The sequence below is a fragment of the Pseudopipra pipra genome, chromosome 21 (genome assembly GCF_036250125.1).
Source record: "Pseudopipra pipra isolate bDixPip1 chromosome 21, bDixPip1.hap1, whole genome shotgun sequence".
NCBI lineage: Eukaryota > Metazoa > Chordata > Aves > Passeriformes > Pipridae > Pseudopipra > Pseudopipra pipra.
This window is the reverse complement of record NC_087569.1, coordinates 8,815,856-8,843,282: the sequence shown is the minus strand read 5'-3', so window position 1 is coordinate 8,843,282 and position 27,427 is coordinate 8,815,856. Positions and strand designations below refer to the sequence as shown.

General features: G+C 47.4%; 3 protein-coding genes across 8 annotated transcripts in view; 1 reads left to right on the top strand and 2 right to left on the bottom strand.

Moving 5' to 3' along the window:
- VMP1 (vacuole membrane protein 1) overlaps positions 1-22,999 on the bottom strand; it is a 58,479-nt gene extending 35,480 nt beyond the window's left edge. Inside the window, exons 1-6 of one of the 3 annotated variants that reach the window (XM_064678013.1) lie at positions 22,912-22,999; positions 19,216-19,344; positions 14,975-15,068; positions 12,869-13,004; positions 10,570-10,660; positions 8,672-8,782 (exon numbers count right to left, since the gene is read on the bottom strand). In XM_064678013.1, the coding sequence (XP_064534083.1) occupies positions 8,672-8,782; positions 10,570-10,660; positions 12,869-13,004; positions 14,975-15,050 (414 nt within the window). In that variant the 5' untranslated portion in view covers positions 15,051-15,068; positions 19,216-19,344; positions 22,912-22,999. Of the gene's footprint in view, positions 1-8,671; positions 8,783-10,569; positions 10,661-12,868; positions 13,005-14,974; positions 15,077-19,215; positions 19,345-22,911 lie in introns of all 3 variants that reach the window. The other 2 variants (XM_064678011.1, XM_064678012.1) reach the window with 2 other exon arrangements.
- PTRH2 (peptidyl-tRNA hydrolase 2) lies at positions 22,966-24,761 on the top strand. 3 transcript variants are annotated; one of them, XM_064678016.1, is made up of 2 exons: positions 22,966-23,073; positions 24,122-24,761. In XM_064678016.1, exon 2 carries the CDS (start codon positions 24,141-24,143, stop codon positions 24,651-24,653), a length of 513 nt encoding a protein of 170 aa, XP_064534086.1. In that variant the 5' UTR covers positions 22,966-23,073; positions 24,122-24,140; the 3' UTR covers positions 24,654-24,761. The 3 variants fall into 3 exon arrangements, with proteins under 3 accessions (XP_064534086.1, XP_064534085.1, XP_064534087.1); XM_064678015.1 differs by lacking the exon at positions 22,966-23,073 and adding an exon at positions 23,255-23,382; XM_064678017.1 differs by lacking the exon at positions 22,966-23,073 and adding an exon at positions 23,389-23,496 and having other exon boundaries at positions 24,126-24,761.
- A 1,141-nt stretch (positions 24,762-25,902) lies between these two features.
- Positions 25,903-27,427, bottom strand: part of CLTC (clathrin heavy chain) — a 30,234-nt gene continuing 28,709 nt past the window's right edge. For both annotated transcript variants that reach the window (XM_064678008.1, XM_064678009.1), the window contains one exon: positions 25,903-27,327. In XM_064678008.1, coding sequence (XP_064534078.1) covers positions 27,203-27,327 — 125 coding nt within the window. In that variant the 3' untranslated portion in view covers positions 25,903-27,202. The remainder of the gene's footprint in view (positions 27,328-27,427) is intronic.

Below are 27,427 nucleotides of genomic sequence, written 5' to 3'. Positions count from 1 at the left end.
GAGGGGAAAAAATTCACAAGAAGCAGCCAATGGAAAAAAAAGGCATTTCCCCAAACAGCTGTAAATGGCCAAGGAGCCACCTGAAGCCTCCGCCAACGGGCCATAATTCTTCCAGTGCAATGTAAACAGTCCTATAATGGAAAAAAGTTGGAGTTATGGAACCCACAGAAGCCACATTTTGACTGGAATGAGAAACAAAGCCCCAAGGGTTCACTGGGAGCGATGAAGTGTGGGGTGTTGGACCCCGAGCCGAAGGGAAGCAGAACAATCCGTGCCCTCCCCTCCGTCCCAGGGGTCACACAGACACCATCCCACGGCTCAGAGCAATATCCCAACATCTGCTTCTGTTCCAGCTCAGCTCCCAGGGAGCAGGAGACTTCCCCAAAGCCCTGGTCACCAGGCACCTCCAAACAATGGCGGGCTGGGCAGGCACAGGGCGGGCAGAGGAGCGCGGGAGGGTCGCGGGGTGTTCCAGAACGGAGGTGCCACTTTCTTGAGGTGTAACAGCAGCACTGGTTTAACTGTGAGGGGAACAGGGAACCAACCTCCAATGGGCTCCAGGTGCCACCTCTGGAAAACCCCTGACAATATCCTCTCCTGTTTTCTCTGCACTCCTCCCTGTGCAGAGGGATTAACTCCCATACAGGTTTTTAATCCTCCTCACAAATAACGCCTCCTCCACCCTCTCCTCCTCCTCCCTGCAGGGCTGCAGGGTTTCACCTCTCTGCAACAGCTCAGTTTGTTTGAACACTCTGGGAAATCCTCTAAGATGTTCCCTTTTGGGCTCTCCCTGTAGCTCTGCCTTTGAAAAGGGCATTTGCAGAACTCCCTCAAACCAAACTCCCTCAAACCCCATCAGGGCAGAGAACAAACACCAAGCCCGGGTGATTTCACTGACGAGCTCCTCGCCAAACCAGGAAGAGTCCCTGAAATCCAAGGCATGTAAAGTCCTGAATGCCAACTGCCTTTCCCTCACCCTCTCCCAATGACTTTTTTTGATTTTATATTGCACTAACAAGGGCTAACAGGGAAGAGATTGAGAAACATTCTGCTGACTCGGGTGAGAAACATTCGCTCGCCACTGCTGACGACCAGAAGGAGCCTGTGGTCAGGCTGGAATGTGATGTGTTAGAAATATCTGTACAATTTACAAATCAAACCAGACAAGATCTGGTCGTGGAGATGAACTCAACATAAATCTGTTTTTTAGCAAGAGCAGTTCAGGGGAGTTTGGAGATCCCTCACGGCACAGCCCTGAGAAGGTAACCTCGAACTCTTGAACTCACAGGCCTTCAAAGGAGTCTCGTTCCAGTGATTGAAGGCACCCAAGTCAGAATGACACAGCTAATCCTCAGAAATACGTTACTTTAAATGCTCTTTTATGAAATTTCTAGAAGGTATAATCTTTTCATCTATAAATTATGCCTGGAAATTCATCCGCAGAAGTAGAAGGAGAAGGCACAGCCACATGTGAAAAAAATCAGGAGCTGCAATCCTTCAAAACATGCTGATCTCTGTAATTCTTACAACAGAAAGTCTTTACCATAAGGAAAAGTGGCTGAATATCCAATTAAAAATGAATCATATTTTCACATTATTAATCATTCTGTGCACCCAGACTGGGAAGTCAATTAAAGCTCTAAACAAGCCCCGTATCAAGTGTTGGTTTCTCACATGCCCCTTCACAGCCTGCACAAGAACAACTACATCTAATTTTAACCTTTGATTTTGGAGGAAGATGTAATTTTAGACTGGCTTTAATTTAGCAACATTTCTCAAAGAAAAGTGATATGTCTGCCAGCAAGAAAAATATGACACTGAACTCCTTGCTGAACTTAATGCACTAAAAATCTGTTTTCCTCCGCTCTTCACACTGGGTTCAAGACTCAGCCCTTCCACAGGGGGGGAACATGTCATGCTATATTTGATTAAGATATATTGGAAAAACAAAAGCTTGCTTCTCATGGGAAACATCCTGCGAGTGCTGCCCCAGGCCACGACTCATCCCATTCTTATCCATGAAGTCATTACACCTCTCACAAAGTCACAGCACGGCCCAGCCTCGGGTTTATCTGCGACAGCAGCACAGGACTGCCCACAGAGAAATCTGCTGGGTGATTAAGAGGGAAAAGCTTGGTCTGGAGGTGGCTGGTAAATATGGCCATCCAGTCTGTCTGGCTGTGTCGGGAGATTAAAACGTCTCATGATTTTCTCTGATGTCTGGTATGTGGGGCTGGCTGGATCCCGTACCTGGAGCATCCTCGAGTGCCACAGACCCCACTGAGAGCTCAGGGCTGGTTGTACCAGACCAGCACAACCATTTCAAGCCGTGGATTAATTTTACCACCACGTGGCTGTTGGTTTCTATTCCCCCTTCAGCCAGGCCTTGCCCCAGAGCGCAGAGCTGGTGGAAATTCCAACCCAGCAGCCACAAGCTCTGAAAATGAGTGGACAAGAAGCAGGGGGAGCAGGCACGTGGTGCCACTGTCTGCTCACCAGGGCCACGGTGCTGCTCTGGGGAGAACATGAAAAGCAGATGCTTTGTAAGGCTGTGCCCACGCTGCTTTCTGTAGGAGCAGAGAGACCCGTGCAGGGCAAGGCACAACTGGAGGAATCCAAGTTTATCCTCCAACAAAAATAATCTGTCAGTATTCTCTCCTTGCCCTTCCCCAGCCACCCAGCTTACTATCTCTGAGGAATAATCACAGCATCCATTCAAACTGACACTGCCAGTGATGACTGGCTTCAATGTCTCCAATTAGAGGTCGCTTTGCATAATTATCGTTATGTCCAACCTGCTCAAGGAAGTAGTGACACAAAAAAGGATAAAGTTCAGGCTGTGCATTAAAAAAAAAAAAAAAAAAAGGCAGAAACTCCAAGGCAGCAAATGAGGAGAAAGCACAATGTGCCCTCCTGGCAGAGATCTGAGACACAGAACCGGCAGGAGGAAGTGGGGAGCAGATAAGGAAAACACGGCCTCAGCACCTCGAAGGTAAAGTCCATCAACCTTCAGGAGGAAGAAAAGGCTGCAACCACCATCCTAATTAACTCCTCCACTATCCTCCTGCCTCCTCAGCCTGTGCAAGTTCAGGTCACTACAGCTGGCTCAGCACAGCTTAAATATTACTGTGACATCAGTATTTTGTGGCCATCTGAGAAGTCCAGGGCAGCTCTGCCTGTGCAGACAGAGACACCTCACATGAGCTGTGTTTTGCCACAGTTCCAGCTTTAGATAAGCCCTCCAGACTCTGCCCTACGCCCTGGAAGCCGTTTATGGACCTCCCAGTCACCCCAGTCGGGCTCTGAGTCACAAGCTCTGGCAGTTCTCAGAGGGGCACTGGGGGAGGTTTTTGCTTCCAGCTGCTCCACAGTCCCTGAGCCGAGCCCACAACTGGCCATATCTGCTTGGCTTGTGCCCACAGAACCTAAACCACCCTCAGCTTCAGCTCCTGTTAAGGTTCAGGGCTCAGCTCATCTCCCAGACTGAGCTGCACCACTCACAAGGGCTGTTTTTGCAAAGCCTGACCTAAACCAGCAGTGCTGGTTTTACTCTCTGCAGGTATCTCGGGTGTCTGACACATCCACGGCAGCACTGAGAGGGACCAAGACTCTACATCAACATTTTACTCCTTGAAAATGCCACTTTTCAGCTCAGATTTTTAAAGTGCAAGCAAGCCACCAGAAGGTTTAAGAGACACCCAGGTCACACAACTAATCCAGCAGCAGTGAGTGTCCAGTTTAGTTCCCCAGACCCCTCCAGTCCAGCAGTGCATTATTAATACCAGTGCTGCAGTTCCAAGCCCAGGTGAGCTGCAAGCAGGAGTTCCTGTCGAGAGAGTCAGCAAAAGTGATTTTTTTTTTTAAAACTTATATCTTGATTCAAGTATTCCAGGATATTTCAGTTCATTGTAGAAAGCTTAGGACAGCTGGAGGAAGGAAAGGCACAAAGGAAACAACTGACAGATTAAGAGTCACAAACAACCCCCACACAAACAGGCTCCATTTCAACTTATTTTGGACTTCATTTCTGTCTTTCTGCATCCTTCATGTATTTTTCTCTCCACTGCCTGAGCAGCTCAATAGCAGTAATCTGAGCACAGATATTAGACCAAACCACTTATTTCCTTTGTTTTAGGCTTGCAAGCTGCCATGTGAATTGGAGAGCAGGAAGGACTGGGAATGAACACCTCACTTCACACAAAGAATTCAGGGCTGGGAAGGGGGAGCAGTGCTGCACCTCCCACCTGGCTGAGGCAGCTCAGCTTTTGTTTCTCACTTTTTCCTTTACACACAGAACCCTTTGGTTTTTCTGGGTTACAGCAGTTTGGAATGGTCCACATGGAAAGAGCAAAACCTCTCCTGAAGCTGATAATCTCTATGAAAATATTCCTGTATTAAAGTCACAAGTAAATAGAGGAAAAAAATGAGAGGAATTTCTGTGGATTTCCAAATTATTGTGTCCACTTCATAGAAGTGGAGCAAACCCTGCTTTGTGAGCTTTTCTTTTTAGAGGGACTTAAGTAATTTTATCATGAGTGTCCTTAGAAGCTCAGCTCCTGGAACCAGAGAACTAAAAGGAACTAAGTTTGATTTGAAAAACTTTTTAAGTAGTCCTGGCAGGAAACAGTTTATTTGTGTGGGTTTGTTTTTCTTATAATTATTTACACCAAAACAATTTTTTTTTCCCCCCAGGATAATGGACTCATTATTGCACAAGTGTCTGGAGTTTAAATCTTCAAATTCTAACCTAAACCAGTTTGGGCAGGGCCAAAACACGACTCGTTTCAGCTGCAAATGACACTTTTGAGGCCAGAATGTGACCCCTCAAGGCCAAACCCGGAACCGATTCAGAAGGAAAGTGAGACACCGAGGCCCAGCTAAACCCAGCTCTGTAAGGCCAGTGCCTTTCTGACTCACTGCTCCTTCAGGGCACATTTCTGTTCTGAACCCTTTGCTGTGCTCTCTCCCACCCCAGTATGAAGTAGTGGCTTTTAGTGACAAAGCCTCGTGTTCCAGCCATGGAGGCCTCGGCACACGAACCATTCCCGTTGTCCCTCCAGTTTCCTGTTTGCTCACCCACGGCCCTGCCACGGCACAAACCCCTGCAGCATCGCCCCACTTGGCTCTAGAGCAGCAGCAGCAGCAGAGATCCACATTTAAGGACCAAAATCACAAACAATCCAAGAGCCAGAGCTCGCTCTACGCTCTTGACCGGTGAGGAATTCGCTTCCATTCATCCCGTCCCAGACTGGAACATCCACACACAGAGGGGATGGGACTGAGCGATAACCACTCGTTCTGAGCTCATTTTGCCTCGGCCACATCTTTCACAATCCACTTCCCAGAGCTGAAGTGAAACCCAAGCACAGGCAGAGCACTGAGAAGGGATGGCCATGGCCCACAATCCCAGCCCAGCACTCCACCTCCTGTCCCTGCTCCGGAGCCCCCGGCACCGCCACCTCATCCCGTCATCGGCCACCTCTCCGAGATGTACAAACACCAGAAATTCCTGACAAGCTCCCCTCAGTCATCCTCTGTTGGTGATGAGGTGATTCATGCAGCTCATATTTTCATATACCACTAAGAGAAGAGAAAACATCTCAAGGCTGAGGAAAGGGCTGTGCGTGCGCTGCTAAAAACAGTATTTAGAGTCATCAATCATAATAGTTTTATTTCCTACAGAACCACATCATGATCACTATTTTTAAGGGCTGTTTTTAAAGAATTGTGAAAAACCTTTAATGGACTTGAGGAAAAGAAGCCAGCAGACTTGTTTTGAAAGTGTCAGAGTGAGAAGGATTCTTGGAAGAGTGGCCTGCTTCCCTGATCTGCTCCGTGCCAGCCCTCAGCTCGGTGCCAAGTGCAGCACGAGGACTGCTTCCCAAAAAGCCATGTCAAATCCTACATTTAGTGCTGGCTACAACTAAGGGAGCAGCATTAAACTAGGAACCAGCAGTGCAGACAATGTTCAGGCTCTTTGTAACATATAGAAAGTTCCTGAATGGCAGAAGCAGCAGGAAAAAGCCTGTTATCAAACACACAGAACTGAGCTGTCCCTCTCACAGAGATGTTTGGAGAAAGGACTGGTGAGCAGAAAAAAAAACACAAATCAGATGTGAACCAAAATGAATCTGGGGCAGAAACACCCCTCCCACACTGAGGCTGCTTCAAACTGTAAATTCTACAGTGAGCAAACTGCTTCCAAGTGCTCTTTCCTCAGCTGAGCCCGGGATCTCTCCTGGCACTGGAGCACATGTGGCTCCAGGGAGCAGCTGGTGAGAGATGTTCTGAAGAATCCAGACAAATGAAGGTTTTTCAACACTGGAAAAACAGCTAAGCAGGCCAGGGAAAGCAAACATGAGAGTCATTCATATGCTGCAGCTCTTGCATAACCACTCCTGTGACCTGCCCAGGCTGGGCTGGGGACCAGTTTGATATGGAAATCCCAGATACAGTAACTGGAGGGGTGTATTGAATCCAGATGCACCTGTGGGACGGCTGGAGGAGCCTGAACAGGTGCCCACATGCCATCAATTCCTAAATGTGCCCTTCGTGGCACAAGACAAGGCTGCAAGACTCCACACGAGCTCAGCAGCACATGGGTGGGCCCAAGGGCATTGTTCTCCCAGCATGTAATTGCATTCCCAACAATCTCCCTGTACATCCAGCTTTAAAATGAGCAATTAATTAAAGGCAATTTGAAAACACTTACTGACTCTGTTCTCTACTGCCAGCAAATCCAGGCACTAGAGCAGGGGTGGGTTTGCTGTTTTGTAACTTCTCACTTCTTTGAGTCAGTAGAAGTTTTAGCATAATGAAGGAATGCAATTAAATTATACAGAACATGAAAAATAGAGAGACAATAATGCAAAAGTTAATGTGGTGAGTTCCACACTTAACCTGCCAGATCTCTCCTTTCAGAGGGAACTGATGTATAAACAACAAAGCAAAACAGCTCGGAATCCCTCCCTTTGAAAGCTCCTAATTGCTTTGTTTCTAGAAGGGTTAAATCCAGAATATCACCCTGAAATACTTTTCCCCCTGGAAGTTGCAGCAGCAGCCTCATGTTAGTACCTCGTGTTCCCTCTCCCCCAGCTCCGAGCCAGGAGATCTCGAGCAGTGTATGGGGAGGAGAGAACACATCCCAGGTACACAGAGCTGCAGTGACAGGAATATTCCGAGTTCAGGCACTGAACACGGTTTTTAAGGCCCTGGACTTCTGTTCTCACACCCCCTCTGCCATCTAGTGGCAACAACCTCCTGGGTTGCACCGAGGTGCAAACCCCGCGGTGCTGACAGGCCTCCAGTGCCCAGAGAGTGTTAATGCACCAGGATTCCTCCTGCAGTGTCACACCTTAGATGCTGATGGTACATTTTTAGCACGTTTTATTCTAGAAACACCTTGTAATTATTCAGTGCGAGCTATTCCGTCTGTTTCCCCCCCCTCACAAAGCTAAGTGAAACACTCCCTCTCCTATTCCAAATAAATACCTTCCCTGACAACAGGAAACTCAGTTTCTTTCCCACTAATCTTTGCAAGGCTGTTCACCTGCTAAACACCCCCCATAAATTCGACTGATAAGAGCACAGAGAAGTTATATTTTCTACCTATTTCTGTATAAGTTACTTCAGTGTCAGCTCAGGTCATGGCCTAAACACATCCACGAGGCTCACTGACACCCCCCATAGGATAATGGAAGTGATATATTATGGAATTTAATTTTCCCAAATGGAAGTAATTTAGAATTATTTAAACACGTGGATTTTCAAACGCAGAGGCAAAGAAAGGTCCCTTCCCTGTGCTTTCTGCCCCCACAGTCTTTAGGACAGAAGCTACACCAAGACTCAGTCTGAGGCCCCTGCAGATGTCATCCCATATTCCAGGCACTGCCCTGCTGGGGGGAAAAGCAGGAGTTTCTTGTTTCTTGTAGTGTTTTCTGTGTTATTGTTAATGATTAAAGCAGCTCGGAAAGTAAACATCTGTAATTGTTCCAAATACAAGATGACATTTGCTGCATAAACTGGTTTTAATTATTTTGTGGCCATGAATCTTTTTCTTAAATCCAGGACAGTGGTTTCATAAACCAGGAACTAATCCAATGGCCAAAAGCAAAACACACCCAAACATTTCCCTGACTTTCTTAGCTGAGCTGAGATAAACAACATCATACAAATTTTCAGAAGTTACTTTATCTTCATAGAAAAACATTTTTCTTCCCATTATTTTCAAAGCAAAATTAACACAGACCAAACTTGAAACCAGCTGCCTATTTCAGTGGCTTCAGTTAGAAAAATGATCATTTAAATAGGCTGAAAAACTTTACATGGAAACATTTGAGCTGCACACACTAGAAAACACTTCATTTCAATCAGGGAATTAAAAGGCCAGAGCTTGCAGATTTTGACTCAGTGTTTCAAAGTGAGGATTAAACAGCAGGTTAATATCTCCAGATCAATAAACACAGAGCTTAAAAACTACAAAACCAGGTGACACAGTACAGAACATGACCAGCATTCACTAGAGCCCAGAGACATTACACTGAGTGCTTATTTTCCTTTAGAAGTACTTCACGTTCAGGACTTACAGAATATTTATTTATTCACGTGTTTTAAAATATATAAACATTAAAATACTCAATTCAGAAAGAACACAGTGTGGAAATATCCTTACCAAATAGAGTAGAAAGGTGTGGAGACCTGTTCCAAGGCCAACAGAGGACAGAATGCCCAGTCCTACCCAGTAGGCACACCAGAAGAACTTCTTCTCCATATACCTCACATACTGAAAAAGGAGTCACAAAAGAGAAAAAAAAAAGCCAATTATAATATCTCCAAGGGAGAAAATTAAACCTACAAACTAACACAGACATTTATCTGGGTGATAACAGCTGAAAATTTGTTCCAGTGACAGCACAGACATGGAAAAGCCCCCACACCCGGGAATCAGCAAGTTTCCAGGGAGACTGATGAAAATTCAGGTTCAATGGTAGGAGGCTGAAATCCAGAATAGGAAAACTAGGTGTGAGTGGTGAGCAGCAAGCCCCAGACAAGGAGCAGACAGCCTGATTAAATAAAGGAATAAAATTATCTGCACTCCCAGTTAGTCTGTGGAATGTTTCATCTTGGACCAGTGAGTAGCAGGTTTGGTGCTTTTAAGAAAAGATGTAAAGGTTGGTTGTGTGCTGCACACATAAATGAGGGGATATGGGAAAGCCACTGCAAATTCTGGGCATCAAAAGTCCAGTTGGATACACTGGAGCAAAGGGAAGCAGCAGCTCCCTCTCACTGCCAGGAGAGCAGCACCAGGAGGATGAGCCAGGCCATGAGCTTGTCTGCATCACAGCCCCCAGAAGAGACAATTGTATATTTTTTATATTTTATATATACCCATTTTACACCATCCACAGACCAACAGCACCAAGGGGAAGTTTACACCAGTCTTATCCAGGCTCTCACCTGCCAAGGTGCAAAACCATCCTGAAAATGCCAAGTGAACATGACTGAGACCACCCAGAGCAGAGAGTTCTGGCTGGACAGGCTTGGATTTATTTTCCCTCAGGAACAGGCCACTGATTTACCATCTCCCAACCTGCTCTGCCTGGAAGTGCTCAGGTCTCGAGCTGGGACTGAGTGAGCACCAATGGGATGGGCTCAAACATCTCATCTCACTGCCTGACTGAAAGGGTGGTCAGGAATTCCCACCCCTGGGAGAGCTCCAAAGGCACTTGGGGATAGGGCACTGGACTTGATGATTCTGGAGGTCTTTTCCAACCTTAATGATTCTGTTATTCTACGATTCTGTGATTCCCAGAGCCACCCTGGGAAGCCAGGAGTCCTGTTCCCGACCTGCCTGTCCCTCAGGCAGCCAGTGACACACCACCACGCACGGAAGCAGGTTCTCTCAGACTGGGACCCTGCTCACTTCAGAGCTGGGAAGATGGCTCAGTTGCCCAAGGAAATGGGTTTAAAAGGGCAAATCTGACCCTCAAGGAGCAATGGGGAGGGGAAAGGCGCAGACACCACCTTCACCTCATGCTTGAGCAATGTCTTACACTCCCAGTGATGCAAAAGCCTTTGCGTTCACCAAAGCTCAAAAAAGATTTTAAACAACCATTTGAAATTAATGGGGGTATGAAAAGCATCACAGAACCAGATGTGAACCATGAAGCCATTTTATACCTCTATATATGCCTGTCCTAACTGGTCAGGAGACCCTTCCATAGGAACAGAAGAAACAATTTCTTGGGAACCGCCAAGTTCTACCATGACTCAGTTTAACGTCATCCCTCAAGAGCTCCCACCACTTGTTCCCAGCAGATGTGAAGGAGTGCTCAGCATCTGAGGTGCCCTTACTCAGAGCAGACAAGAGGTGGAACACCCACAGATCCAACAGAACAGACCAAACCATGCAGCTCATCCTCCCTGAGCCACAACTCATCCGCACACAGTCACGACACGGGAGACAAACCCTCAGCGAGCAGTTCAAAAGACACATCATAATTCCACCAAGATCCCCTTCAGGGAGAAAGAGCATTAGTCACCCAGGAAAGCAGCTGGGAAGTTTCCTACCTGCTGATGAGCTCCCTCGATGTAATAGGTGGCTGTGAGCGTGGCCAGTGCCAGTAAAACACACACCAAGATGCTCCGCCGGTGCCACAATCTTAAAGACAAATGGGCAGTTAGGGTTTGTCATCCTGACCATGCACTTCAAAGCAACTCAGCTGTCCCTGGAGACTGGCTCTGCCTGGGTGCAGTCAGCAGGGATGATGGCAATGAGGAGTTTGCCATCATGAAAGCATAACCCCCCCCAGGAAAATATCTGGGGAGCCTTTTACTCTTTGGGGGGGAATCTCTGCTTGGCCCTGGAGCGAGATCAAAGTTCAGCCGCGCACAGTTTGGTGTTTGTAAAGAAAGAAAAACAAAGGAACTGTCTGCAGACAAACACAAAGTGAAAACAATTCAGCCTCTGCAGCCAAGAGTCAGACACAGGCCCTGAGCAGTGGCAAAGCAGGCCCTGGGCAAGGAGGGGCCGGGGGGATTCCCAAGGGCAATTCCCAGCTGTGCTGGGGGCACAGCCACAGGAACAGAGAACACCCCTTTACATTAGTTTGGTTCCCCTGATCTATTTAAATTATTATCTCTTAGCAGCTCCAAGTTTCATAAATACGTTTAGTTAATTATGAAGTTACTGCAGTAAAGGGAGAAAATGTTTTCCAGTGTAATTTGCTACCAAATCACTTTTGAGCCTGTTTGGTTTTACTTAGGTTTTCTGCTTGATGTTTATGTGGCCATGCACAGAAGATTAGCAAATACATTGATTATTTTCTATTATATTGTCACTAATGATATCTAAAAAAGCAAGAGCCAGCATCACTTAACATTCTCAGACTATAACAGCAAACTGTGAACATAACTTATCTAATCAGACAGGGAAAGACAGAAATATGAGACAACACAGGAAAACAGTCACAAATGTTTCATATTAAGCAAACTGAAAAAAAGCACTCAAATTATTTTAAAATTAAAGTTAGTGCTGCTTGCATTAGTATGACAATTGGATTTTCAAGTGATTGCCATTTAAGTCACAATTTATGCAATGGAACACAGGAGATCATTAAGAGTCAATCTGAGGTCTCAACTTAATAGCTTATAATAGTCAGGGTTATTTTCTGTAAAGACAACACCGCTGTGCTGCTCAGCAGAGGAGGCAAGTGCTGCCTGTAACAGAATCTGATGTCTAGGAAGCCAAATAAGATTTGAGGTCTTAAAATAAATCCTCAAATGTTATTTCTGCTGGGTTTAAATAAAAGCTTGGGGGTTGTCAGAAACGGCTGATGTCAGACCCAATAAAACAGTTCTCAGAGACAACTCACGGTAGCTGAAAGAATGCACAGAGGGAAATAAGGAGATTTTCTGGGGGGTATAAAAGGGGATTAAGACTGCACTACATAAACCTGGGCTTTTTCATACAAATAATTTCCAAAGCAAACGGAAAGCAGAAGTTTCTCTGGGTGAATCTGATGTATGAGCCCCTCAAACCCAGCCCAGAGGTTTGAGCACAACCTTCAGAGGAGCAGCCCCACAGCTGGAATCACCCAAGGGGGGGATCAGATCCTGCCTTCTCACTGGGAAAATGTTTGTAAACTCAATCCCAAACACAGCAGAGCCCAGTCACCAACACAGGCACTGCCTGGCTGCTGCTCCTGGCATTGTCCTCGTGTTTTGGCACTTAAACCCCTGAGCCTGGTGCACTAAGAACCAGCTCTGCATTTCAGCACTAGCAGGGAATGGCAGGACTGCTCCTCACAGATTCTCTCACTGGAACAAAAGCCAGTTTTATCCAGTGTGAAAATAACACTCAGGGAAAGTGCTTCAATAAATCATTTCCTGCTGGGAAAGGACCCACAGAGAAGCAAAGTCCTCTTTGCAGCACCATAAACATCAGAGCAAGTTCAACCTAAGCCTGACCCCTGCCCTGGCTGAGCTGTTTGGAGATCATTCAGTGACACCAGCACCTACATTAACAGGTCAGTATTTAACACTGCAGCCACAAGTACAGTAACTCCTGCCTCAAGGATCCCTAAACACTGTCCCACTCCTTCAAATTGGAATAATAAAGTTTGCAGTTTTCTCCCATGGACACCTCACTGCATTTCTGTAACTTGGGCACAAGGTCTGAGTGCACAGCTACAAGTGTGGTGTGTTCCAAAGCCACCTTTAAGGGACGAAAATACACATTTTCTGGAAAACAAAAAAAGAATTTTCAAGCTGTGAATCACGAGGGAAAGTGAGATGTTAGAATGACCTACTGAATCAGAGCATGGGTTTCCCCAGAATGCTTAGTAGAAGTTAAAGAAATGATCTTTACTTTATGGTCCATTCCTTCAAGTTTATTAGAGTTTCCAGGCAAAAATACTGCAAGGTAACAAGCGGTTGTTTCCACAGAACAATGTTCAGCCTCTCCTCCCGCTCCCTTCGCTTCCGTTCACTCAACACAGAGGAATCTGCAAGGGGAAAAAAGACAAAAAGAAATAAAAATAAATAAATAAATAAATCAGTAAAAGCACAGGTTTGCAGTTCAGGTTCTACCCCACCCAAAAATATATTGATTTTTTTTTAACTTGTTAGGAAGTTAATGTGAGCTCTCAGCCATCTTTTCCACTCTCACAAAGCATTTGCTCCGAGTGCCTGGGGAATGTCCAGCACAGGGAACAGGGTGGTTTGTTCCTCCCTGGAGGTGACAACGCTTCAGAAATCTAACTTAGCTCAGGGTGCCAAAGCTCTGGCATCTCCAGGAGCCTTTCCTGCACTAGGAGTTAAAACCAGCAGGTCAAATGTGACTTTAGCACTGCAGAGAACACGTTTCACCCTGAACTTTTGAGAGGGTTCTCTTCCAAGGGAGCTATTCCGGAGTTCTCCGACGGAGCTGGATTGAATTACACGGCTCTGCATCCACTGCAGCCTCCCTGTAACTGGAGAACAGCACCTGCCTCCCAGGCAGGACCCTCAGGGAAGCCTGGGCACACTGTTCAGCTCCTCCCAAGGTGCTCCCATGGAAAGGACCTGCTTTTATATATATATTTTTATATATATTCCTTGCACTGACACTACACATGCAGCTGGTTTGACTGATTTGGTTGTAACAGAGCTCAACACAGCTCTGCCACACAAGTACAGGAGAAAGGTTCTTCTAATGAAAGTGTTATCTGGTGCTTAAAACAAGCTGAATAAAACCCCCAAACCTCAGCTACTTCTTGGATCAGAATGGCTTGTTCAAAGGTCGTCAGGCTAAAAAGCAGTAATAATTCTTCAACTTTTAAAGAAAAGGAATTCTGAGAGAAGAGGAAAAAAATACCACTGAACAATGGAAAAATACACAAAAGTAACTCCTGTATCCACACACACACACACAATTAATATTTAAATTCTGCTGCATTCATTGCCCCATGAATTTCAATTCTCTGCTTTTTCGCTCAGTGTGTGCAATAAAAACGCTCCAACCTTGTTTTTTACGACCTTGTTTTCGGTAAAGGTCATAAAAGACAATGGGGTAAGACTGCACACAACTTGAGAAATCACTTGATTACAAAACTTAATTAATATGGAGCTGGCACATCCGAAGGATGACAGGAAACAAACCGAGATGATTATAATTTCCATGCTCTCCTACCCAGCATGGATCATTCAGTGACACAAAGCTCTTCAATAAAACGTCTTTGGGTTATTTCTCATGAGTTCCAAACATTAACCCCAGGCCACTCCAGGCACACCAGCAGGAAAAACAAGAGGCAAGGCAGGAGGGGAAGCAGTTAAAACTGTTTTGTTGGTCATTCATCATGGAAACCCAATAAATTACAGAGAAGCTGAATTTCAACAGAAGAGCTAGAAATTGGGAGAGTAATAACTGGATTTCTCCCAGAGTAAAGCAGATTTTTATGACCAAGTCCTGACTTTTCAGTGCCAAAGGGTGGGGCTGTACAAAGCCTGACTTCTGCCAACAGAGTTGAAGTTTTTAGCTCAGCCCTGGTGCAGCCCCTGTTGGTACCCAAGGCAGCTTTACAGGGCTGAAATGTGGCTGAACTACAGAACGACAACTCTGGGAGGAGAAAAGAGCGTCAGAGAAACGGGGATGGGAATAGAAATGGAAAAATGGAAGCATAAAACTATTCCATGGCTTTACAATGCATAAATCCTGCAGACTTGAGGCTTAGAGATGACTGAGGCTCCCAAGATTGATTCAGGCCTCGAGGCCCTTCACATTATGGGGGGATGAAGTCACTGAATCCCAGAATCCCAGACTGGTTTGGGTTGGGAGGGACCTCAAAGCCCATCTCATTCCAACCTCCTCGTGCCACTCACAAGATCAGGTTGCTCAGAGCCCAGCAAAGTGCACCCACATCGATTTCTTTTCAATGTTATGTTCATTTTAGACCCCCAAGAGCCCAGCTGAGCACCCAGGTGAGCCCCCACCTACCTGGGAAGTTGCCATTGTGCTGCTCTTTGCTCATTGCCGTGCGTCTCTGGTCACAGTCTGTGCCATTCTCTGCCATCTCATAGATCACTCACGGCTGGGGATCTAAGGCAGGGGGAAAGCAAAGAGCACAGTGTCTGCTTTTGGTTAGGAAGGCTCCATGAACTCCACAGTCAAAGGATCCAGCAGTTCTCCCAACCCAAATCCCTGCATTACAGCACCGACCAGGAGAACGTGATTCAATTCCCACAACGACAGAGATTCAAACATTCCCACCTACGGAATTCTAAATTTTTCACTCAAATGACAAAACTCCCTCACTTGTAACAACCCCACAAAAGCTCCTTAACAATCCCTTCCGTGACCCAACCCACTGTTTGGGCTCCAGGAGCAGCAGAGCTTCCCACAGACCTCACTCCAGTCCTCGGAGAGGTGCTTCAGATGGTTCTCACCCCGGCACTGAGCTCCAGGTGTGCAAGGAGAGCTCAAAAACCTCCCAGCCTGAAAGCTTAACCCTCAGCTGGTAACTAAGAGACGGAGCTGCAGCTCCTCTTCTGCACAGTCTGATCTCTGGAAACCAGAAAAGGCAAACTCTTCAGAGGACAAGAGCTGTGTGAGGGGAGGCCCTGGTGAAAATGTCCCTTCTCTCTGCTGGCTCAGCCCTAAAAACCCAACAGAACAGCTGTGGTTTCCCTTATCCAGGAGAGTAAATAGTGCAAGAACTAAATCCAGCACAAACCAGAATGTTGCAAGAGCTTCTTTTTTTTTTTTTTCCTCCTCAAAAAAAAAAACAACCAACCCACCTCAGACCTGAAGTGCTGACAATTCTTATGCAATCAAACACACAGAGAGTGGCCAGTTGGACTCCTTGCTTTAAAAACCCTCTCTTGAATCTTAAAACAGGGTCTGGAATTTTATTTTGGAAAAGAGGGTCCCCCAAAGCTAAAGCATCTTATCTGCACTGCATTTCTCCCTGTAAGCAAACGTGATTTACAGTTTTTGATATGCTGCTTTTGTTGGAAAGAATAGTAGTGCAACATTAAAATGACAGGTTATATAAAACTGTCCAGTGGAGGAAATTAAACTTCTACAGAAGAAATACTTCCCCTTTGATTTATGCTGGGCTCAAGGGCCAAGCAGCAACTCAGGTTTGGTAAACAGGAGTGAGATCACCCCCTTGATTCAGACTGCAATAATTTTGTCACATTTTAAAATAAAATGTTCAAAGATTTCAGACACTGCATTTAATATTTCCAGGGTTTCACAAGTCAGTTTTAGACAGATGTTCTTCCAGACAGGTACAAGCCTTGTGCATTACTTGTAGTACACATAGAACTGCTAGATAGAATGTGATTATTAAAGGGGTTTTTAGTTAAAAGTCAGTAGTCAAAAGCATCAAGGTCCCAAGGAGTCCTTCCTCCAGCACCTCCCCCTGACATGAAATGTGCAGAAGCAGAGCTCTGCCTAGTTAAACCAGCCAGCAGAAACTAATCTCAGGCATGTTAGTTTTTATTCACTGCAACTGGAGCCCCAGAATACCCAAACCCCCAAGAAAATTAATAAAACAGTGATTAAAAAAAGCAATAAAACACAGTAATAAAAAAGCCTGCTCGTGAAAAACGCCAAGGGCTCCACAGTCAGCCAAGGACAAGAGGAATGACCTGCTGCAGTGGGAGCTCTACAGCATCACTGCAATCACCTGCAACCCAGGGATTGCTCCCAACTGACTGTCAAATTCCAGGGAATTTGATCCTCTCCCTCTCCTCGGGTCACTTGAGAGCAGCCTGGCACTCTGCAAGTCAGGGGAGTTACCCCAGCACTCAGCTGAGGATGGCAGTACAAGGATCAAATGTTCAGCCACCCCCTCATTCCACCAGGACACGAGTCCCTGGAGATGGGGGAGTGGTTTATTTCTACTGACTGCACTTACTTGTGCTTACCTTTGCTGTATATTTAAATATCTATTTAAGAAAATATGCAATATAAGCTTATATATCCACATTGTGGATCACACACAGGCATCACACACATTTGCACACACAAAGCTCTGACTGCAGAGGGGAATATTGGCAATGGACCCCCACAGATACAAACCCTGATGTCCACAGGAAGGAAAAGCCATCCAGAGATGAGCACACAGCCACACACACAAAAAAAAAAAAAGAGTGTTCTGGTTTAGGGAACTTCAGTCACATTTTGTTGACTTAAATAGAGCAAACATTAAAAAAAAAAAAAAAGGCAACAAAAACTTCAGTGGGAGCCACATGTTCCTCATTTTGAAATCCACCTTTTTTTTTTCCGGGTGCAAATCCAGCCTTCAAAGTTCAAGTCTCGGGTGGTTTGGTCTCTGCTCTCAGCTTCACCACATTCCAAGGAAGCTCACAGACTGGAATGCAAACTGCTCTCCACACCTGATGCTAAAAGCCAGGCTGTGCACCACACAAATCCCACTGAAATCCATGACATTCCTCCATGCCTGGGGGTCTCAGGTGCTGTTCCAGAGGTGTGACAGCTTTCAGGAGCTCCACTCCCAGAGCCACTCCTCCCCTGCCTGCTTGGCAGGGCACTAATCCAGGATTAGCTTTGCATAACACCTCCTCCAGCACACAAGTCAACATTTACAGTAAAGCAGAGAAATAATCCCCTTCCACACTTGTGCAGGGGGAATACTTGGGAAGGAGGCCTCGAGGTTCACCCACCCTGCAGAGAAGCTCTAAAAATTCCTGTTTAAAAATCCAGCTGATTTGGGAGACTTGGACACCTATCACGTGGCAACTCAGAGAGCAAACCTTTCCTGGTTTTAGGAATCACTCCCTGGTTTACCCAGGTCTAATTATACTTAAATCATCTTAGCACAAGGGGCTGGAGGAGGCACATCCAGCAAGCTCAGGGCTCCTGATCTGCTGTGCTGATTGATGCCTGTTGGAGTCACTAGTCCTGCACTAATTCCTCCCCCCAGGGATTAACTGGAGTGGGAGTCTGCCCCAAAATGGAGTCACCCTTCACTAACTGAGCCCATATTCCCAAGTCTACACCCAATCCATGAGAGCTCACCACAGGAAATTAAATCCCAGCTGCTAAACAGAACTTCACTTGCTGACTGAAAAAAAGACAAGAGTCCATCCCTAAAAATAAGTTTGCCAACTGCATGGAGTAGTTACCAGCAAACACAAAAATAAACTATTTAAAAGAGAGAGGAAAAACAACTGTGACCAGTTTTTGTAGCAGGGTGGCTTAGATCATTTGTTAGAGCTGTGCTCACACAAGAACTGCTTTGTAGGGCTGCACAAAGACCCCACAATACAGCACTCAGCTCCAGTGAAACCCAAACCAGGAAGTATAAAAAAGACAATTATTGCCAGTCAGAAATGGGAATGGGTCAACAAGAAGGGTTTATGGTAACTGTGACTGGCACTTCTCAGCATAAGTGAGACAAAGCAAGACAAGCTCTCAGAGCAGGAGAACACAACAAAATCAGGCACTGCAGTATCTGCTCTCTGCAACCAGAGAAAGGGACAAAAGTCTCTTCTCTGAAGCTCTGGGGAGGCTGAGGCAGCACCCAAGTGTTGGGTGCACTCATGCAAAAAGGAACAGTTTTGGATGAGGCACTTGGGTGTTTGCACTCTCACTTGGAGGAGCAGAATGTGGCCTCCTGCTCTGCACTGAGGATTTTGGAGGACTCTTCTCCAACGTGCTGGAACAACAAGGAGGCTGTTTTAATGATCCCACTGCTTTCCCAGACATTGTTTGAATCACTCATTCTTTTTGCTAAAGAGGTCCTGGAGCCCTGACTCTCATCTCCATCACAGTCACTGGTCTCACAGCTGGGACAACCAGAGCTACAGCTTGGAGCATTTTGCTGCTGTTTGGTCCCAGCCACCTCAACAACACCCATTCCCAGTCTCCTGCCATTCCTTGCATTTTAAGCCAAATGCTCCAATCCTGCTGCTTCTTTCTCCTCAACTTTTCTGATAACCCTTCCTTCTTCCTTCTCTACATCACCATTCTTCAGTTACACAAGAACAAAAGATTAAAGCCCAGCCTTTGCAGGCAGGCGAGGAGCTGCACTAAACTAGACAGTGGTAACCTGTGCCAGGGTTTTGTTTCAGCCATCAAATGCTCTACAGAGCCACGATGCAAACGGGAATAAATTAAGCTTGGAGAGCACCTTCCCTCCAAAGTCAAAGGCTGCCTGGCACATGAGCACGTTTAGGTAAAGGATGGGATCAGTTTTGAAGTGAAACATTACCTACCCTTCAGCTCTGTCGCTCTCCAGTCCTTCCCCAGGATCCAGAGGCAGTGGAACAGCCACCTCCGTGCTCAGCTCTGCGGCTCTTGAGCCCAAAGAGGCTCCTCTTCCAGCCCTCCTGTCCCTGCAGAGCAAGATAACACTTGTCCATCATGTGACACAACTGACACAGCCCCTCTCTTGGAGGTTAATAACTTTCCTAAAGGCAGCAGGAAATAAAAAAAGTAACTGCTTGATTTTTTTTTTCCCCCCCAGTCCTTTAACACCTCTGGGAAGCATTCAATTAAAATAAATTAGGGCACATCTCAAAGATGGTCCAAATCCCCACAGATTTAGCTATAATGGGTTATTTTGATAGGAGTGCATTTATTCCCATACTCAGAATGTTTTTCTAACTAAAATAGTTTAATCCCTCAAAGGAAAAGTAATTCAGTTAAAGACCACAGGTTTCCATTTTGTGGGTTATGCCTCTGTACACCAGACCTATTTTCCAATTCCTACCCAAATACTATTTCAAAAGAATCCTCTTACAATTTAGAATTAAAATTTCCATTTTTCTTCCCCCCAAAAAAGACTTTGGGACACGTTTTAGGAAGGATTCATTTAATATTGTTGTAACCTGAGTTTCAGGGATGCCACGGAATTTCTTTTGAGGTTACTGAAAGTTCTGTCCCTGCCACTAAGGCCACATATATTAAACTGTCCTGAAAGATGGTAGGAAATTAAAAATACACATTGTTTGAGGTTTTGTGGGGATCTCACTGTGCCCCAGCACCCCTTTCACCAAAACTGATGGCTTGGAAAGACTGGGATGGGCAGAGAGAAAGGCTTTGGAGAGAGAGGCCACAGAGCACTGAAGACAGGCTGTAACTTCATATTCAGGTGACTAAACACAGTATAATTCACATCCTTAATTCCAGAGGGCTGCTCAGGCATCCATGCCCAGACAGTGCCCAGGTGTTTGTCTCGGCCCTCAGATGCATCCTGAGCTCTGGAGGTGAAGTCAAGCTCTCTCCTGTCATCCTCCCTGTGCTTCCAGGGACACAGAGGGAAGAAAGGTCCCAGGAATTGTCAACACACACCCTGCACAAAACAGGCCTGCTAAAGTTTGACTAGGAAAGAAAAAAAGAGTTAAAACATAAACCCAGCCCTAAGAATCACCACCTGACTCTTCCAGCCAGTGCAGATTTGGCAGGAACTTTGCCTTCATCCTCTTTTGAAAGTGCTGGGAGACAGTTTCCTCACAAGTGGCTGCCTGAACCTGCCCAGCCATTATGTCCAGAGTGCTGCTCCTGGAAGAGGGAGCACAGCACAGATGAAAGGGGATGACCAGAAGCACTTGACAAAGCCCACAGAACACAGTGCCTGAAATGAGCTCCTGAGACAACAAGTCCTGCTTTTCACGGACATCAACAGCCTCTAAGTGGAACCAATTGAGATCTCACACACTCCACCTGCCCTGGTGAGGACACACTGCCCAAACAAGGCTCACAGGGGCTGATTCTGAGCCCTGTGAGAGAGGAGAACATTCTTTTAATCAGTTTAAATACACTGAACAACTGCCTGCCTCACTAATAACATCCTGCTGTCTCCCGGGGTCCTCTGGTCAGGGCAGCACCAAACCCAGCAAGGTGTGGGGGTTTCAGTGCTGTATTTCACCCTGGAACAGGGACACGAAAAGCTCAGTGTTGGAACAGCTTCAAGGCTGTGCCCTTTGTCCTCAGGGCATGGCAAAGTCCACCCAGCTCACACTTCTCCACAGGGAACAGCAGTTAAAGTTCCAACACGCAGGTTCCCATCACCATACATCAGGAGCTGCAGTTTTTTTGCTTTAAACCCACAGTTTTTTTAAGAAATACAAGATTTCCAAACACTCACTGATTACACAGATCATTCTGAGCAGAGGGGTAGTCAGAAACATTCATGACATTCAGAAGATATTCAAAGATCACAGGAAAAAAGGCTTGAAGGTGGAAACAATGCAAACATTCAAGTAAGAGACTTGTTCCCAGTGTACTCACCTTCCTCATTGCTACCACCCACTTGAAAAGAACTGAGTCTCCTCCTCCCCTTCCCCACAGCAATTACAAACACCCCTGATTTCAGCTGCTCAGTAGGACACGGAGCAAAGCTCAAATTACTCAGCAGAGCTCACCTCCTATTGCACAACTGGAGACGTGGGTTTCCAAACCCTCACTGGAAAACACGGGATGAAGCCATTACAACTGTCACTTACCCAGGAAGGAATAAGGAAAGGGCTCTTCCATAGTGCAGAAAGAATGGATTGAAAGCAAGAGGACTGGCATAACAAAGCCTGTTTCAATGAGCTAATGAAAGCATTAAGAAGAGCTGATATAGGCTATTGTGAGGTAGGATGCTACAAAGCATAAGAGCCCCTGGTGAGGGGAGGAACCGAGCAAAATTAACCTTCAAAGAGCAGAATTCCTAATAGCAACACCCCCAAATCTGTTGGGTGAAACAATCTTAGAATTCCTGGCAGCAGAACAGCACCAAAATCCACTGCCCAAACACAGCACAGGTGCTCCAAGGCACGAGAGAGTAACATCACACTTTCTCCACCTCAACCCACATTCTCACCATTAACTAAACCAGGATACCCACTTGTTGGTAAGCACAGACCAGAGGAAACAAGGACAGCAGAGAGCCCGGAAGAAATGTGGTATGGATAACCAGGGGATAACCTGGATTCACAGCACTTTGTAGACAAACAGCTGCTATCAAACACTTATCAGCCCTTCCCTCGGGTCACCTGCATGACCTGCAAAACATCCAGGAGGCACAGCTGGAACAAAAACGGGAATCTTGCTGCTTTATTTTCTCCTGTAAACACCAGAGGACATTGGGCAGAGAACAGAAAACCAGACAAACGCAGCAAAGGGGCTTAACCTCGGTCAGGAGAAAAGAAACATGAAGAATCTCCACGGATTTGGGCCTCGCCGCCCCAAAAACCACGAGCAGTCCATAGGATCAGGGACGCTGGTAGTTACAACACAGGAATTCCTGCTGGGGAGGCAGGGGGAAGGCACGGTAATTCCTGGTGGGGAGGCAGGGGGAAGGCACGGTAATTCCTGCTGGGGAGGCAGGGGGAAGGCACGGTAATTCCTGCTAGGGAGGCAGGGGGAAGGCACAGAAATTCCTGCTGGGGAGGCAGGGGGAAGGCACAGGAATTCCTGCTGGGGAGGTGGACAAAGCCCGTCGGTCCCGACTCCCCGCACCCAGCAGAGCGGATTCTCCCTGTGTCATGGGGACCGTCCCTGCGGCCGGAGCGGGGCGAGTCCATCCCACACCTCCCGCGGTTCTGAGGGAGCAGAGCCGCTCGGATCCAGAGGGACGAGCTGGCAGCACCTCGTTTATCCACACCCATTTATCAGTAAAACCTGAACCCCGGCGAAGAGCGACCTCCCCTCCCACCCTCCGCCCTCACGGCGCTCCCTCCCGCCGCCCGTTCCCCACACGCGGCTCCAGGGCCGCGTCCCTCCCATCCCCTGGTTTGTACAACACCGCCCCGGCCGGTGCCGGGTCACGGTGCCCCGGGACCCTCCGGAGCCGCCCGGGCTGGGGTCTGCCCTGCCCGCGGTCACTGCGGGGCCCCTCGTGCCGTGAGGGGACGGGCAGCGCCGGGCGGGTCCCGCGGAGGGGAGGGTGAGGCGCCCGCCAGTCCCGCACTCACCGCGCTCGGCGCCGGCAGCTCCGCTGGGCCCGGCACGACGCGGAACTGGGCCCAGTTTAACCCGCCCCGTCCCGCCCTCGCCGTCCGTCACTTCCCGAGCGCCGCAGGCCCGTCACGGCCGGGCGGGAGCGGCGGAGCCGAGCGGCCGGGCGGGCGCGGCGGGTGAGCGGGGACCCCCATGGCCCCTCATTGTCCCCTCATGGCCCCCCCATGGCGCTTCATTGTCCCCTCATGACCCCCTCATGGTCCTCTCATGGCCCCCCCATGGTCCTCTCATGGCCCCCTCATAGCCCCTCATGGCCCCTCACAGCCTCTCATGGCCTCTCGTGTCCCTCTCGTGTCCCTCTCTTAGCCCCTCATGGCTCCCCGAGGGTCGGAGGGCCCGGCTCGTTCGATCCCCGCTCGGTCTGTGCCCCCGTTCCCCCCTCAGGCCCCAACGGCCGCGGGCCTGGCGGGGCCGGAGCTGCCGAGGTGGGGCCGGAGGCGGCCCCGCTCTGCTCCCGGGGACCGGCACCGAACTGATTTTGGGGTGTTGGCGTAAAACCCTCCAGCGTTTTACCGGTTCTCTGCGCATTTTTAGGTGTAGTTTTGGCGTGAGGAAAGGCGGAGAGAATTGGGGTTGTTCAGCCCGGAGAAGGCTGTGGGGTGACCTAATTGTGGCCTTCCAGTGCCTGAAGGGGACTTGGAGGAAAGATGGAGCATGGAGTGACAGGACAAGGGGGAATGGCTTCAAATTGAGAGAGAGCAGGGTTAGATGGGAGATTAGGATGAATTCTTCCCTGTGAGGGTGATGAGGCCCTGGCACAGGCTGCCCAGAGAAGCTGTGGCTGCCCCATCCCTGCAAGTGTCCAAGGCCAGGTTGGAGCAACCTGGGATAGTGGGAAGTGTTCGTGCCCATGGCAGGGATGGAACTGGGTGATCTTCAAGGTCCTTCCCAACCCAAACCACTCTGTGATTCTGTGATAATTTGCCATTTGTTATTAGCTCTGTTCCTGAGCTGAAACCTGCCACCAGTGACGTGTCTGCAGTTAGAAACCTGTGGCTGGGGAAGGAGGAGACCGCGCACCAGGAAAGGTGTCTCTGAACATCTTTTCCCAATGAGTGAAGCTGGAATTGCCCTTTTGTGTTTCTAACAAGTGTTGTTTGTTTCCAGATAACCGGGTGAGAGCTCCCCAAATGCTCCAGTAAATTCTCTTCTCCCCTTCCATAGCCAGTGTCCAGAATCCACCATGGACTATCTCACCAAGCTCCTCGGCGTCGTGGCTGGAGTCGCGTGCGGCCTGTGCCTGGGATGGGGCATCCGCGAGAGGCTCCTGAGGAAGCGCAAAGCAGGAACACCTGCACCTCCCAGCACCCTGGAGGGCGAGGCAGACGTCATGGCAGAGTCCGGGGAGTTCAAGATGGTGCTGATCGTCCGCCAGGACCTCAAGATGGGCAAGGGCAAAGTGGCAGCCCAGTGTTCCCACGCTGCTGTCTCTGCCTACAAGCAAGTGGAGAGAAGGAATCCCGAGCTCCTGAAGCAGTGGGAGTACTGTGGGCAACCCAAAATAGTCCTCAAAGCTCCTGATGAGGAGACTCTGGCCCAGCTCCTGGCTGAGGCAAAGCGCCTGGGACTGACGGTGAGCTTGATCCAGGATGCTGGGCGTACTCAGATAGCTCCAGGCTCCAGGACCGTCCTCGGCATCGGACCAGGGCCAGCTGATGTCATAGATAAAGTCTCTGGTCACCTTAAACTCTTCTAAACTAGGACCAAAATAGTTGATGTATGTCAGTACTGAAGGGTTACAATCCAAGTTTGGGCGTTTTTCCATATGCTCTCAGTTTAAATAAAATAAGTTTTGTAAGGTTTACATTTGTAAATCATGAGTTTCTCTGGCTTGTGTGTTATGTTCCAAAGGGGGAAAGAAAACAGTTGGCTCAGGGGAGTTGAAGAAAGCAGAGGTGGCAGAGTTTTACTACCCCCAGGAAGGAACCCCCAATATTTACAACTTGTGCAATGGGCTGAGGATTTTGTGTGGTGAGTGGTAGCAAAGTTCAAGAGAATTTGTCTCATGTGCTCAAAATGGTAAGGTTTCCCCTTTCTGCCTGTTTTTGAAGAGATACATTCTTTAATTCAGAAAGGATTGGCAGGTGAAGCAGTTAAAAATCGCCCCAGATTGCTTGGGGGGAACTACAGCCAACGTCCTGCCCCAGTTCTGGGAGAGCAACTGATGCAATAACCTGTAACTGGTGTGAGACTGACTGGTTAAACTGGGTTTGCAGCCCAAGCCTTAGGAGCTGGTAAATAGTTGTGGGGAGCAGCTGTAAGCTGAGCTCCCCTCTGGATGGGTCTGTGTGGCTCCTACACCTGCAAAAATGTGCAGTTTAGCCGAGGTGGAGGGAGTTACCCTCACACAGCCAGGCTGGCACACAGGGCCACACTTAAATCCTGTGTTACTCGGGGTTAACCATCCTCCCGGGTCTAAGGAAGGAGTTACAAATGTTACTGGGCAGTTCAGAGCACACTGATCACAGCTCAAGTAAATTCTACCTCTACAGCTCCCTTGCAGCTCTGATTGTAAATAGGCAAGTTCCCTGCACTTTTAGCAGGTGGAATTTCTGCAGGGCAGTTTTGTAACAAATCTGGTTTGTAAGAATTCTGTTGAGCACCTTTTACAGCCTCATGGCCATGTTTTCCAGCTGAGCACCAAAGAAATAGGTTGTAAGAGAGGGAACAGAAGGATTTGTCTCCATCAGTCATGTTTACAGACCCAGGAGGAATGTCAGAGGGGCTGACGTGAGTTTTATACTGCACCTCTCAGGCATAATCCTTTCAGAGACACAACTGTGGGGTTCCCAGGAGCAAGGGAGAAGGGGATTTGGCCTCAGAGTTGGATCCTGGCACCAAGTGTGGCCCCTGGTTGAGACAGGAGCTCTGACAGCTCTCACAAACACAAACCTGGCCAGTGCTGTAACACTCATTACACTCAAATATGACAGTATTCATAGAGAAACATTTAAGTCAATTTTATTTGAAGCTAAATATGTTTAAGGCAATTTACATACCTAGAACATGATCTCAATTGAACTGGCACACCCTACCACAATCCTAATGTATCATCTGCTCAAATCTGCTGGAGTTGACCACAGTGCAGCCAACTGGTGAAAAGTGCTATTTTCTTCTCTCTGTCATCATCTTTCTATAGAAAAAGCATTACATATTTTCCTGTATCGCCCCCTCAGTGCAAGACCCCACTACTGGTCCCCATTGCTGCTCTTCTACTGGCCCCCTCAGACCCCTGCCTGCATTGCCCCACACCAGCAGCACTGTAATACTTGGTTTGAGTTGGAAGGTCCTTTTTGAAGACAGTAAAGTGAAGCTACCACTGTGCAGCATGTCCACAGTCCAGTAATTTATTTTTAAATCGCGTAATTTCAAATTGCACAAACAAAACTGAACAGCAATATGCTTGAATTCTCTCTTCTGTACACTCAAAACAGTGATCTAAAACACCACAATATCCAACATACACAAACCTCAGGGCAGGGTTAGTAAATACACAGATTGGAATCATGGTGCTCTGTTCCTGAATGGAATGTCCCACAAAAGCACAGGATACAGCACAACATAAGGTCATCTGTTACATATGGAGTGAGCAAAAAGACACTAGCATTTTCTATATGCATAACTGGAAAAACCTGCATAGGTTAAGGGAAAAAAAAAAAACAAACAAACCCAAAACTTTTTACTCATTTGAAGTCAGGCAAGGTTGTCTGTACGCATTGGAAATTCTTTTAGAGCTATGCAATCCAACCCAGGGAGGATATGCTGATTAGTGTTGTCTCTTGTCAGCAGTCTTGCAAGGTCAAATACAAGTATCTTGGCTTTAGCTTTCTCCAAATATACAGTGAGACTTAAATGCATTTAGAATAGACAGTACATACTGTAAAGCTGCTCACATACAATGAACTTAAGATTCAATATTAGAGTGTAACACTATAGAGTGCAAATCAGAATCTTCACAATAGACTTAATGGTAATAAGCAGTCCTGCAAAAGCCCACTTGAACAAAGTCGTTTTAAACTATTCCCCTTTTGAAAGTAAAAGTCTAAATGACATGGAATGTGGAAAAAAGATTTAAACAGAGGTGATTCAAATCGTTTGCGCTAGAAAAAACAGTCCTTCATGAAATAAAGGTTACAAGAACACGAGGCAGAACTCTTTGCTTTTCCCTGTTATGAGTTAAAGCGGGGAGGGACGGTGGAGTTTCAGTAAGAAAATACGCTGCTCCCAAGGGAGTTGTGCTGCAGCTCACATGCTGTACCCAAAGCCAGGCTGGGGCTGCCCGTAGGGAGGTGCAGTGTAGCCGTAGCCAAAAGGTGCTTGTGGAGGAACTGCGACACTGGGTCCCGCTGTCAGCATGAGCTGGGGCTGGCCTGCAACACACAAACGGCATCTTTAGTGCCCCTGCCCTCAGCACAGCTCCTGTAACCGCCCCGGGGGTATTGGTGTGTTTAACAGAGAGTCCCTGCCCAG

Excerpts from the sequence above, each read along its gene's own strand:
- PTRH2 (XM_064678015.1), top strand. The coding sequence starts at position 23,270 with ATGGCTCCCCGAGGGTCGGAGGGCCCGGCTCGTTCGATCCCCGCTCGG. Across the intron at positions 23,383-24,121 it reads GCGGGGCCGGAGCTGCCGAG|CCAGTGTCCAGAATCCACCA; the intron begins GTGGGGCCGGAG and ends CCCCTTCCATAG.